Here is a 14,314-nt window from a genome sequence, read left to right on the forward strand (position 1 = left end):
ATACACATTGCCTTGGGGACCCGGGTCATTAGAATATAAATTACAACTAAATCACTGTGGACTTGGCGCCACACCGGCTGCTCACGGGGGGGGGGGTTCTCCAAGGAACAGGGCCACCAGTCAGCAGTGGACTCTTCTGCCAGGCAGAGAGCGATCCGGCACACAGAGAGGGAACACGAGGTTGAGGACACAGGATACATCTCTACATCAAGCTAATCCTGCAAACTGTCCTTCGGAACTGAGCGATGAATAATGTCGCTATATATTGAATGGGTTTTGCATCGCTTTAAATGAATCTCTGTTCAGGTTTGCATTGAAGATGCAGTTTTCCCCCAAGGAAGGTCGCAGGGGGATGGATGGTATACAAACGAAAGAGATGATACCCGGCTGCCCACAGAGAGATCTTATTGGCAAACTGCAACCCAGCAAAAATTATAGGAGCAAATTCATAATTTGATTCTGCTCGGCCTGGGAATTAGCAGGTCTCGAAATACCTGAACATATGGTATCTCCTATAGGACAAAACTCCCCATGAGCATTACGGCTGACGCTCCATGCGGTTTTTGGTGTGTGTGTGTGTGTGTGTGTGTGTGTGTGTGTGTGTGTGTGTGTGTGTGTGTGAGAGAGAGAGAGAGAGAGAGAGAGAGAGAGAGAGAGGGAGACAAATAGTCTCATAGCCAGAACGCAATCACTGAATTCACTTTTACTTGCTCAGACGCCCACTCCATTTGAAAAGTGCACCGTTACATAAAATGGAACATAGAACAATAGGCCATGAATGTTAATTAAGCTGGGCTTTTAAACGCAACGTTTTCCTACAGTGAGGTCTGATAACCAGTCGTAAAAGACAAACACAATCTAAACTTAGATTTTTTTATTTTTTTTTTTCTGACATTATTATTTATTGACTAGGTTACAGCTAACTCATTATCGATAGCAGCACCATATTCAATAACGGTAATAATAAAAAAATTACAAAGAAGATGCATTTTAAGATCCGTGTGGCAGAAAACAGGCAATTCATTCCCAACTGCTTTTAGTGCTTGTAGGAGATTGCACGCTTACAAGCTGGCATTGTTTTTCCCCAGAGAGCGGTCTGCCACCGACAGTTAAAACCTTCAACCTTCAGGTTCACCTTCAGCAAGGCGACAAAAACGGCTCGTTTCTGGAAAGCAAAACCCTTAGTACACCGTGTAATGTAATTTAAACATTATACTAATTTGTGTGAAGTCAATAACCAAAAATCAGCATGCAGCAGATTATTTGCATAGAAAAACGATGAAAAACTATGCTGCCATGGCCGACTGTAAACTTTGCTTTTTAAATTTTTTTTAAAAATCTGATTTCAATATTTCCTACATGGAAATCTTAATCCACAACCAATACGCTCTGAAAAGGCCGACGCCATAGAATCTAAATAAATCACATCCGGTTATTTCATATAGACATGTTGCACCTTATACGAAATGTGTTCCCTTTCATTACCGCCACGGAGAGATCACTTGATCTGTGACAGCAATCAGAGATCCTTTTCACACCAAGAAAACAGAGAAAGCAATGCAGGATTAGCCCTATAACCGTGATGTGCGTTGTGATGTAAAACGAAAATCGATGTGCCTGCAGAGACTGCTTCTATGTGCGGTACAGGGTGGCATGAGGGTCCCCGCACTCCAGCGGCTGACACACGGTGAGGCAACGGGCACGATGCGTAGAAGCCGGCATCGCCGTTTGTTTTCCGAAACAGGAGCGTGACATTTCGAAGCCGCCCCCTCCCCCACAACCCCCCCGTTCACCCCTCTCCCACACGTTCCTCTCCCCCGAATTCATTCAGGCAAGATCTAATTCATAGATGAATAATAGATGGAAACACTTTCATCTCTGGGTGTTTTCTCCTCTTGGTGGCTACAGCTGGAAAAATAATGCAGATTGTGCAGCTGAGATAGGCCCGGGGAGAGCATCCCTGTCCTCTGGCCATTTCTGCTGGAGTCTGATGCCCTGCTTTGTGGAGAGAATGGGGGCCACGCTTAGACAAAGCCCAACCTGCCCCTCTTTTCTCCCTGTTCTTCTTCCGTCCGCAGTCTTTCATCCTGCAACCCGCATCAATCTCGGAGACAAATCCAGTTCCGTCCGAACACCTCTCGCTCCAAACCCCGGAACCGTCCGCTTGCTCCGAGGAACACGCCGATGGACGGCTGACCATCGACACGATATCTCAACATCTGACCAAGCGCACGAAACTGCACGAGGGACCCTGGTGCTTTTTTGCCGTTCTGCAATCAGTTCTTAAGGATGCAGCTTTTTTTCCTGCGTTCGGACCAAAATAAATGGGGCTTATTCATTTGAAAAAAATAAATAAATAAAAATAAACAAATTGATAAATTTACATTTATTCATTTAGCAGACGCATTTGTCCAAAGCGACGTGCACCTCAGCAAAAGTACAATTTATGCATTACATTACATCTGTGCATTACATTACGAATACACCCATAGACACACACACACACGGAGTGTATATACCCGGAGCAATTAACATTTTGATCCAAACTGGAACGGCATGTGTGAGAGGCCGTCCATCAATAATGCAGGACGGCGGGAGACCTGGGCTGCTAGGCTACCCTCCCCTTGAGCGTGTCTGTGTCCTTGGGCTACCGGTGCCGGGGAGCAGAATTCCTGCTCAAATCAGCACGGGACCTGCAGTTTGGCCGGCCATAATGACAGCTGCGGCACCTACGAACGCATGCTCGGAATAACAATACAAATAATAACGGGCTTCAAAATAGCCCGCCACGTCCATCACGATCGCAAGAGACAAAATGGATGGCGGCGGCACGCGCCGGACGGCGCGGCAGACGGAGCTGGAGTCCACGCAGGAGTACAGACTTGCGAGCTCTGCCGTTAATTAGACGGCCCAAATACGCGGCAATTAATTTTCTCCCCAGAGGGAAGAGCACAAATTATATAAAGGGTTCGACTAAGAGTGGGAGGGAAGGTAGCAATCGAGCTTTTTTGAGCCATGCTAATTTGCGACGCAAGAGAGCGGGATTCGGGTGTTCGGCGGGATAGGGCGGGTGCCAGTCCATTATGTGGCACGAATGCGACAGGGCCATCGACAGTCACTTCCGCCTTCATCGCCCACAGCGTGCCGTGCAGGTTAATTACACCGACTGTTCCCTCAGCAGGCAACAAGCTGCTTCAGCGCGCTCCTCTGATACCAGATCAGCTCCACTATGGGTGACGACACGGATACCAGGGAGCCCGGGAGACCGGGATCCCAACCCCAGCTAAGAACCATGAACAAAAGATCAAATTTTTCCCTTCACCCATTTGCAACTGGGCTGACTTGACAACCCAACGCGACCAGTGCGGCCTCCTCGTTGCTACACAAAATCGAATCGGATTGTTTCTTCGCTCGCTAAAGCGGGCGAGGAGGAACTCAACTCAACTGCTCTTCACTTGCTTTCCTGTACCTATTGATTCTCCAGCAGGAAATGCTGAACGGCCACGACGGCTCAGGAAGCACTTTTGGTCCTGCGCCGCGAGTAACTGAGAAGATAAGAGCTCAGGTGGTTGGTATAAGGGAACATCCGTGACCAGGGGTGAGGAACTGCCGTGAGCAAGGGAACCCTGATCGTGAAAGCTTACCCAGCATGTACAGCCCTGTCTTTACCACACAGACAAAATATAGGGTTTTTTTCTGCCTCCATCTTCAACAATTAATAGCCTCAGTGGATTTCATATTGAATAACTCTACCGTGCGGGGTGCGGTGGCGCAGCGGGGCTGGCCGGGTCCTGCTCTCTGGTGGGTCCGGGGTTCGAGTCCCGTTTGGGGTGCCTTGCGATGGACTGGCGTCCCGTCCTGGTTGTGTCCTGTGTTGCCGGGTTAGGCTCCGGCTCGCCACGACACCACTCGCGACAAGCGGTTTCAGACAGTGCGTGTGATAGCGCTACCGTACGTTTATGTCTGAGTTTGCTTTTGAAAAAGATTTTCAAAGCCACACACCAAACAGGCCCGCGTAAGACCTGTACTGACATTCTGTCAGTATCAAAAGGACAGCCTTGAGCGCAGACTCGTGCTGTTCATACTCCGAAAAAGTATCAAATTCTTGACTCTACGCTAATTTGAAGAAAAATCGAGAAAAACGTTTTCTCTCTTATGTAATCAGCACTTGAATGTGTCATTGCCCGTGACAAGTGCGGCGAAAGCACTGATCATTTCAAGAGAGGAGGACAAGCTCCCCTCTGAGCTGTCATGCCCCCGGGGGATCCGCAGGAGGATGATGTGAGGCTGACAGGGGAGGGATCTCTGAGCCTAGTGGTCCGCACATTCGCGGTGTAGAAGACACAGTGTTGTCCCCGTTCGCCAAGGCCCCCTTAACCTGCCACAACCCTCCACCGATCCCAATCAAACGGCAACAAGGGCAGCCCCCTCCCCCCCGCCGAGGACTTCTCCATAAGAACAGAACAATAGCATACCGCATGCCATTCCCGATGACAATACGGGTGAAAGACACGAAGGCCTAATCAGAGCAAAGAGTCAGAGTGAGGCGCGAGCTAGGGAGACCGACCGAGGGCTGCGATCGGATCCCAAAGCCGATAAATAATCCTAGTGTTCAAGAATTCCTCCCACTGCTTTGGTCATCTCTAGTTATTGCTTTTAAATCGCCAAGCAAACGGGATTGAATGGAATTTAATGTGATCTTCTGGTCTGAGGTAGCCTTGCGTTTCCAATCAGAACCAGCTGTTCTTCTGCACCGGGAAGACCCTGAAAATAAAAACCAAGTTTGTAGGTCTTTCGGCAGCTGTTAACGCGGCGAGCGGGCACCGTATGATGGTACTTAGGTGCCCGTGGTCCGAGCAGTAATGAGATTTGTTTGTAGCCACGACCTCTTGAGGTACTCCGAAAGGAAGATTAACATCAAGAAGGGAAATGTGGGTTTTTGTGAAATGCTGGAATTCATATCTGACTGAGCGAATGAATCAGGGTGCTGTGTGTAGGCTGGTTCAGGTGCGTTTCACGGACTGATGAGCCGCCAGCTTTACGAGACGCACGGAATTCGCTCCATCCTGAATTCGGGCCAGCCTTTCAAAGGGCACGGTGACATAAATACCAAGCACCCCCGTTGCGAGCATGTGGCTGGTAAACAGGAGCAGAACCAGACCCCGATGGTCCCGGCACATCCTCGGGCTACCGTACCTCCCAGCTACCGCTGGGACCGGCTTGGGGCAAACGGTCCGATCTCTGTCAAACCACCTATACGCCACCGAAAGGCATGTTGCTGTTCCCAACCATCCCTGGCAGATCTTCCACATGCCGGTGTATGAATGTAGGTGTGGATTACTTTCACGTGCATTTCCATCAACCTGGGACCACCCGTTAGTCGGTGTGCGTGCCTCAGAAATCTCAAGCCATCTGCCCTCCACTAGGCTGGGTAACAGGTCAGAAAGAACTAATAACCTATTAAACTGCCTCCCCAAGCGTTGAAGAAAAACTCTTCACATTGTCTGGGTGTCACTGTGATTAATCTTTATTTGCTGCAGCAGCAACGGGAGACATATAGCAATGCAATATCCTCCGAAGCTATATCTGGGAGGACCCTCCCTTATATGTGCTAAGACAAACATGTCCACATGTATTCTCAGCTATCCATCACACAGCTTCATTTCCTCTTTCTGACCACCCACAGTTGCCCCCTTTCCGTATACAGTATCACGGATTGTCCTTTACTTGACCGATACATTAGTACAGCTCTGAATTTCAGCTGAGCAAGAAAATTAAAGCTAAGAAAAACATGCTGTTTTTCTACATCTGTATCACAGCCAGATGATATGTTAAAAGTGTAAGGCCTTTTGGTCACACAAACGACACACTGAATCGTACGGTTTATAAGGCTTTATTGTTCTATTATTTAGTTGCACAGAGGTATGGATAATCATTCATACAGCATAATTACACACACACACTGGCCGAAACCGGTTGTCCCGAGCAGGGTTGCGGCGAACCGTAGCCTAACCCGGCAACGCAGGACGGAAGTTTGGAGGCGGACACACCCAGGATGGGACGCCAGTCCATCGAAAGGCACCCCAAGCAGGGCTCGAACCTCAGACCCACCAGAGAGCAGGACCTGGCCAAACCACTGCACCACCACACCCCCGTATGTACAGCATAATCTCACACACACACACTTGTTGAAGCTGCTTGTCCCAAGCAGAGTCGCGGCAAGGCTAAGCCTAACCCAACAACACAGGGCGTAGGGTTGGAGGGAGAGGGGACACACCCAGGACAGGACGCCAGTCCATCACAAGGCACCCCAAGCGGGACTCGAACTCTGGCCCCACTAGAGAGCAGGACCCGGTCAAACCCACTGTGCCACCGTGCCCCCTATGCAGCATAATCCATACAAAATCATATACCTTACTGGAAATATTCTTCTACAGAAGGCACTTGCAAGCTTGCAGAAAATCAAACCCCACCTCAGACAGGGCAGTCACTAGAATATAGAAAACCTTCAAGAATCCAATCAAAGGAACTTAGTCACTCAATCCAGATATTTATTAAACTGGACCAAATTACCAAAAAAAAATGTGCAATTCTCAAGGACTACAGAGTATGTAGGGCTTAGGGCAATGAATACGGACTGTGGGTTAACAGCTGTGTGGATGACGGCAGTGTGTATAGGAGTAACAGAGATGTGGAAGGTTGTGGGGTGATGTGCCGTTGACAGCAGGGCTGGCTTTCGAACTGAGAAGCCCAAGCAGTGACAGTAGGAAAAGCAGATGAGTCTCACATGATTTTAAACTGCATTCTATGAAGTGTCATTATGGTTACCCTCAACTGGCACAAGTACCATTTCATTCCCTAAGACTGTTTCAAATTATTGCTATAAAAATAGGCTAACCTCTGGATACAAAACAGACTACAATGTCCATCCATCCTTCACTGCTGTTCCTTCAAAGGCTGTTTATAAACTACGATCTAGTTTATAACAGCCCGGAGCTTGAACTTCTACCCTTGTTGAACGTAGGTCCTGCACAGTGACACATGAGATACCACACCCTGACCCAGAGTCTGGGCTGCAAACCCACAACACACCAGTGGGATGGACTAGATTTATGGGTTAGACAGGCTGCTCGCAATCCCGGTTTTTAAGGCATGTAAGAAACACTGCAGAAATGATGGAAACAAATCCCTCCATTTCAAAGTTATCACACACACACACACACACATTGACTGAAACTGCTTGTCCCGAGCGGGGTTATGGCGAGCCGGAGCCTAACCCAGCAACACAGGGTGCAAGGCTGGAGGGGGAGGGGACACACCCAGCACGGGACGCCAGTCCGCCGCAAGGCACCCCAAGCGGAACTCGAACCCCAGACCCACTGGAGAGCAGGACTTGGCCAAACCCGCTGCGTCATTGCGCTCCCTTATCAAAGTTATAACAAGGTTAAATTAAAATTACCTTCTGCATCCAATCACAGGGAGTGATTTTGCATCCATACATATGCTTCCGATCCCCCCCAATGACCTCAAGCTTCAGAGCCTTCTGCTTCCACGGATTCGGTGTGAAAGAAACCGATGGAAGCACCGACGTACGCTTCTCTGGTCAAACCCCAAATGATCAGCAGAATGGCATAAAATTCTGTTTACCACAATAATGAACAAGGACAGACACTCTAGAGACAGCAGTTCCACATCCTTTAAAAACATGCTAGTCTGTTGATCTCCTATGTGGCAGGTGAAGAATTCATTATGCCCCTCTAAAACAAGACATAAGGATAGATAGATAGATAGATAGATAGATAGATAGATAGATAGATAGATAGATAGATCCTTCACACACAGGTAGAGGAACCAGCCAGGTTTGCAGCATTATCCTACAGGGAAAGAGCATGAACACACTTTGAAACATTACTTGTGTACATCTTTGTTCTCTTCACAATGTACTGATTACCTTACACAAATACAGGATGTCACAGACACCCCTTTTGCATTAGGTGCTGGGCAGGGATGCAAATGTCAGGGAGAAGGGAAACTGCACAATGTACTCCAGGCATATGATCCACTATGGAAAAGCAAAGCTTTGACTCTACGGACGAAGGGTTTTCTGTTCGAATGCTTCCCGCCGACCACATTTAAAAATAGATTTAAATAAAATACAGTATGAGACACCTGTAACTTATTCAACAATATCAGTCTGGGCAAGCGTCCAGCATACAGGCTCTCGATCACCCAGGGCACCACGTTTTTTTTTTTTCCCTTTTTTTTTTGGAAAAGCCAGTTGTTTTTCTGCTGATTCAGTCTCTAGTCTGTTAGTCTGCCGGACAGACCTGCCAAGTGCTCCTCTTTCCTATTTTGCTGGAGCTGTGCTTACAGAAGCTACAAGGTCAGACAAAGTGTATGCAGACACACTGGCACACCACACCACACACAGAGCTCCCGGTAAGAAAGGAAAACATCTCTCTCGCACCTTGACAGAAACGCATAGCCCCAGTCTGAATTCGTGACATTCGAAGAACTATTGAGGGATCTTGCAGAGCCCACAAAGTGCCTTGTGCTAGATGGAGACGTCAGGCACTCTCTTCGCAATCAAGCGAGGCTCATTTTGCCGGAATTTCTTCTCTGTTTCAGGCAGAATTGCATCGTTCTGCATCGGTCAACACGAAGAACACCGATGTCGGCGTCAACAAAAAGACAACTTACTAATAAAAAGGTCCGGCGAAGAAAATATTAATAACACAGCCCTATATAATGTAATCGTCCTCCCTTTTCTCAACAATACATGCTATGAGTACCTGTATCACTGTTTCGCTGACATCGTCAAGTAACATTTTTAACCCTTAAACACAACGCACAGTGAACAATGCAAGTAATCCGGCATGAGAGCTGTAGTTGCTTTGTCTGCGTGGAGACCCGTATACACCGGGGACGGTTCTCCCAGGTCAATATGTCACCGGAGCAACAGAGCACTGCAACTGCAACCCAAGAACGCTTTATTCCAGTCAGGCACGTGTACGGCCACCCATTAATGTCTTCCCAGGCACATAAGCGTATATTATAATTATAGCCTGGACCCTTATCTCAGCACCTGGCCTTACGCTGTGCGGTCACTGCAGTGACGGACCACTGGCGAAGAGGGACCGGCCGGGTCGCTGTTATTCCCACTATATTTAGTTCTGGTTTATTTTTGGGGGGGGGTTGGCTGGTGCAGATCCTTGATGTCTGGCCGAGGGGGGTTCCTTACCTTCTATGGAGGGGGCCTGGTCTTGTGCTGCATACAGCATCTCCTTGAAGGCCTAAGGAAACAAACGAAACACAAACAGGACTTTAAGGTCTCTGAAGAGACCGGATGAGAGCCGAAGCTCAGTTCAGGACTTATTTTACACGAGAAAAGGCAGACGGGTCAAGCGAGCACAGCGGCGATGCCGCTGGAAAAGCAAGTAGCCGCAGAGGAGGTTTGTTAAAAATTAGGCCGCTGAGCCGACACACAAAATTAAATATTAAACCGTCTTTCCTGAATGATGCAACAAAAATGCCAGCTGTAAAGCACGATTTGTAGCGCAGCTAAAAATGTTGGGGCAAGCGGTTCCGAAAATGTGTGTGTGTGTGTGTGTGTGTGTGTGTGTATAATGTGATTACAGTTGCTGAATAATTCATTCTTTAATCTTGCAAATGCATAATCAAAACCGCCACACAATCACAAACTGGTCAGGTTTGAAGTGCAAAAAAAAAATGAATAAGAAAGGGAACAGATGCTGAAGCATTCAGGATAAATTAGGGCCTCGTACTTCAAGGAAGAAAAAAACAATGCGGGCTACAAATAAGGCTTATAATGAGGAGGAAAACACAAGAACAGAATATTATGGGAAATAAATGCCCTTGTGACAGTGATTTTCACTTAGAGCACACACACACACACACACACACACACACACACACACACACACACACACACACGCGCTGCAATGATGAGCGCCTTGTGGTCTGATTGGAAGTCCTTAATGAGAACTGACTGACCTGCAGAAAAGCGAGAGCTTCTGCTGCAGTGATTAAAGTCTGATGTTCGAAGACATGATTCACACCTGCAGGTCTACAGGAGGGCAGTGGGGAGAAGGAAGATCCACAACACGCCTCCTTGCTACACCATCAACGATAACGGCATTTACATTTATTCATTTAGCGGACGCTTTTCTCCAAAGCGACGTACATCTTAGAGAAAAGTACTATGAGTGCAATACATCAGCGGATGTTGGAAAGTATCTGTCTGATTATAAAATGCAGGTGGCTTATAATGCCCCCACCGTTAGTCAAAGAGAGCCACACGCTCAATGTCACTGCAGATACGGGGGGAGGTGGGGCAGAAGAGCAGATCGGACTGTCATCTGTCTGTGACATCTGCTCCCAGTACAACGGAAACGTCTCCATGGCGATTGCGCGCAGCATCACAGAAGGGGTACCACTCCGTCAGTCAGCAGTGTTCACATTCCACTGTTGCGCAGCATTAGCTGTTACGCTGTCCGCAGCGGACGACAGCCGACAGGTCGCCATTGCAGACCTCGCACCGCCTTGGCGCATCACTCGCCGGACAGCCGCCCTGGTGAACCACCCCATCACTGGACAGGTGGGTCGGATCCTCTGCGGACACGGGGGGGCCCATAGGACCAGATGCCGTGTCAGCAGGAGGGGGAGGAAAGGGGGCGTGTCTACTCGCTGGACATCTATATAAGGAATGTGCACACTTCATTAGCAGAGCCAACCAATAGCCGCGTCTCTGTCTTACACATACAGCGGATTAATGAAAAGATTTTCATCAAATGCCCTCACTGTACTCAGCACACAGCGTTAATGAGAGCGAAATGGGCTATTATAATAATAAATATTTTTCACATTACGCACGGTATACACAACGCTATACAGGTGGTCCCCGATTTACGATGGGGTTACGTCCCGCGAAACCCATCATAGGTCGAAAATATCGTAAGTCGAAAATGCATTTAATGCACCTAACCTACCGAACATCATAGCCTAACGTACGTGCGATGGCCATTATGAGCTTGCCGCCTTCGTGCTGGGCAATTATCTTGAGTTTCTCCTCAAGAGTAATTGCCCCCCTTTTCTTCTTCTCACCAGTAGCAGGAGACACAGATGAGCGTTTCTGTCATATGATGGATGCACAAAACACAACGCAGATACAGGGGGGTATCTGTATAGCGAGCGCACGGCAGACTGGGAGATGCGGATCGCTGCCGCTGCCCAGCATCGCGAGAGAGTATCGCACCGCATATCGCTTGCCCGGCAAAAGATAGAAATTCAAAATTCTAAGCACGGTTTCTACCGAATGTCTATCGCCAGCTCACCGTCGTACAGTCGAAAAAAATCGTAAACCGGGGACCACCTGTACTCTCCGCTACCTAATAATTTCAGCAACCTATTAAGTTTGATCGTTCTATTTATAGATCCGTGCATGCATGTATGCACATACGTATATGAAGCAAAGCCAGTATACAGTTATGTGTTTACTCGGGAAGCCTAGGTAGTCACAATGAAAACAACTTACGTGTACAATTGACTCACTCGCTATCTGTAACCGAGCCTCTCCTAGAAGCACAGGGTGCAAGGCTAAGGATGGCACACCCTGGACAGGATGCCAATACATGATTTTACATTAACATTACTGGCATCTTTAGTAACAACAGGAAGTCTGAACATCGACAAATGGACTACAGAGGACAGCAAAACGTCCCTATTAGTAGGCTGGGGTTATTTGTCTGGGGTATGTGCTCGGAGAGCGGAGAGAGCGACCTGTTTTTGGGCCCTGTAATGAGTTCCAGCAGAGAGCACGTTTGACGAGAACAGCAGAACTTGGCAGGCGAAGGCCGATGGGGTGGCCGGCTGCTGTCATGACCTCTTTCCTCTCTACAGAAACAATCATCTGCTTGCTGAGCTCCTTTTTGTCAGCCGAAGGGCCACATGGTATCTTCATCCCAGAGACCAAAGGCTGATGTTTGTCAAACTATAATGGGCTTTCTTTCCCCACATATGTTGGATCAAAAACACTGAAGTCTGAATAAATGTACGTCTGTGAATCTTGCGTCCAAGTTTCATCCGTAAGCACAGCCCCCATCCAGGTCCAAGCCATTTCATTCGACAGGGAGATGCCTTGTAGCGGAAGAACGCCTGTCTGGGTGGTTGGGCACAAGGGAATCAATCAGCTGTTGGAAGTGCTTCAAACGTTCATGTCGGACAATTGTTCTTTTAGAAATCCTCCTAACACGTAGTCAGCATTGACTCAAAAAGCAGGCACGACGTAGAGTCAGAATGAATATACTATTGTCACGCGGAGCACAGGAGGCCGTGATGGCTGAACCCAAGTGCAGCGTTGTTTGTCAGGAGATGAGGGATGAGGCAAGTTTTCGGTGTCGGGGACAGGCGAAGGGTCGGTCGATCGGCGGTCAGGGTCAGAGCGAAGATCCATGGACGAGGTCGGGGGACTTAGCGAAGGGTCGGTCGAATGGCGAACGGGACAGGAACGAGGATCCGTGGATGTGGTCGGGAAACGAAGCGAAGAGTCAAAAACCGGAGGACGTGAACGAAGAGCTAGCGACGCTTGTGAACGAAGTGTCACGGGAAAGGGCGGTTGTCCCTGACGAGATTCCGCAGGGGTAGGGGAGCTGAAGAAGGTCTTTATAAGGTGAGTGATTACTCATGAGTTAGTGCGGAGTCAGGTGTTGTTGCTTGTGCTGCGGGCGTGGACGTGACAACTATGACTTCATTATTTCGAACTTTTGTCAATATTTTTTTTAGGTAGGCCCATAATGATGGCTGTTGATAACAAACAACAAGAAAAACGGAGAACGACCGGAGAACGTAACGCACTGCACACGGACACGTGGACCCATCAGGGCTGGAGATGGGGCTAACTGCTCCTCGGTCACATTGGGGGTGATATCTAACAGAAACCACGGTACGGCCAGCAGCGAAACGGCCCTCAGCGGAATTCATTGGGGCGGCCCTAGCCCCCAAACCGCTTTATCGTGCTAACACGACCCAAAGGAGAAAAGCAAAAGGAAATAGTTGCATTTGTAACAAAACACACGGTGAACAGCAAATACGATTAGTGCGTACCAGCCAAGTCGTGTTATTCAAGGAACTCCACTTTCTTCCCCACAAATATCTCACAAAAAGAATTTCAAAAGCGACGCACCCAGTTCGGTGTTTTTATGTACCCTTCTCCGAAACTAATACGCATCTTTACCCGCCGGGCCTCCTCGTGTGAAATGTGGACCTCCGAGCAAACAGCACACACGTTTTTTTTGTCCGCTGAGACGAGAGGGAGGCAGAGCCATTAGTCTCATGCAGCGACACGTCTGGACGTCACCAAGAGATTCGCATTCCCCTCAACGGTTATCCTTACAGAGACAAGGCTTCCCGGGGAACGGCATCGTTATTAACATTATCGAAGTAGGCTGCCTCTGAAATACGGAGGACGATTGGCCATTAAAACGGAAATCAGCATGCGCACGCACACACACACACACACACCGCTCCCGACAAACCCGTGTTGAAATAACCGCGCTGCAGAGGCAACACACAAAGGCTGCTGCACTCTGACGGGCTGCTAACTGCCCCCATCGCTCCTCTCAGAACAGCCCGGGTGTCTTTATTCCAGCTTCCCGCTTAAAGACTACACCTGTCTAGCGACTCTCGAGACAGACCGTGACCTCGCCGCAAAAAAAACCCATCACACATATTCTCATCATCCGTCCATGCACGCACGCACCCTTAGCGAACACTCGTTGCAAGAAGGTGTGAGATCTGTTTTAAGGCAGAGAGGACTCCCTCCGGTTATCTGTGGAGCGAGACTGTGTGCAAGGCGGGCGTCGCAAATGCACGCACTCGGGCCTGTTGACCGATGCGGGCCTGATGACCGACGTGACCCCATTAACTAATCACACGATCACAGAGTCCATTCCTCATTCCTTAGCTTAAGCTCCTGGCTATTAGGGCTATTAGATTTGAGCTCTCCCGGCTGACGCAAGGCACCGACACAGCGTCCACAAAGTGCAAGAAAGGCATTCGCGACTCGGGGATCAGCAGACGTTTCGACAACACGCTGATAGACTAATTAAGTAAAATGATCGATGGAGCGATTTCTTTTTATTAAGGACTTTCGCTCTGGAATCTAGTGTAAAAAATTAATCGCTTCTCAGATAGACATCGGTCGCCATCGAGCCAGTCGAGGAACATGTGCTTCTTGGGTCCATTTCTACATGTGTAAAACCGGGTATTGTTCCGGAAGCTACCGTCGGGGCACCTG

The 14,314-nt window shown here is 48.6% G+C and overlaps 1 protein-coding gene across 1 annotated transcript in view; it reads right to left on the reverse strand.

The window, feature by feature from the left end:
- Nucleotides 1-14,314, reverse strand: part of xpr1a (xenotropic and polytropic retrovirus receptor 1a) — a 79,787-nt gene that overhangs the window by 61,208 nt on the left and 4,265 nt on the right. The window contains exon 2 of the mRNA XM_018726800.2: nt 9,242-9,293. Coding sequence (XP_018582316.1) covers nt 9,242-9,293 — 52 coding nt within the window. The remainder of the gene's footprint in view (nt 1-9,241; nt 9,294-14,314) is intronic.

The sequence above is a fragment of the Scleropages formosus genome, chromosome 9, assembly GCF_900964775.1.
Source record: "Scleropages formosus chromosome 9, fSclFor1.1, whole genome shotgun sequence".
NCBI lineage: Eukaryota > Metazoa > Chordata > Actinopteri > Osteoglossiformes > Osteoglossidae > Scleropages > Scleropages formosus.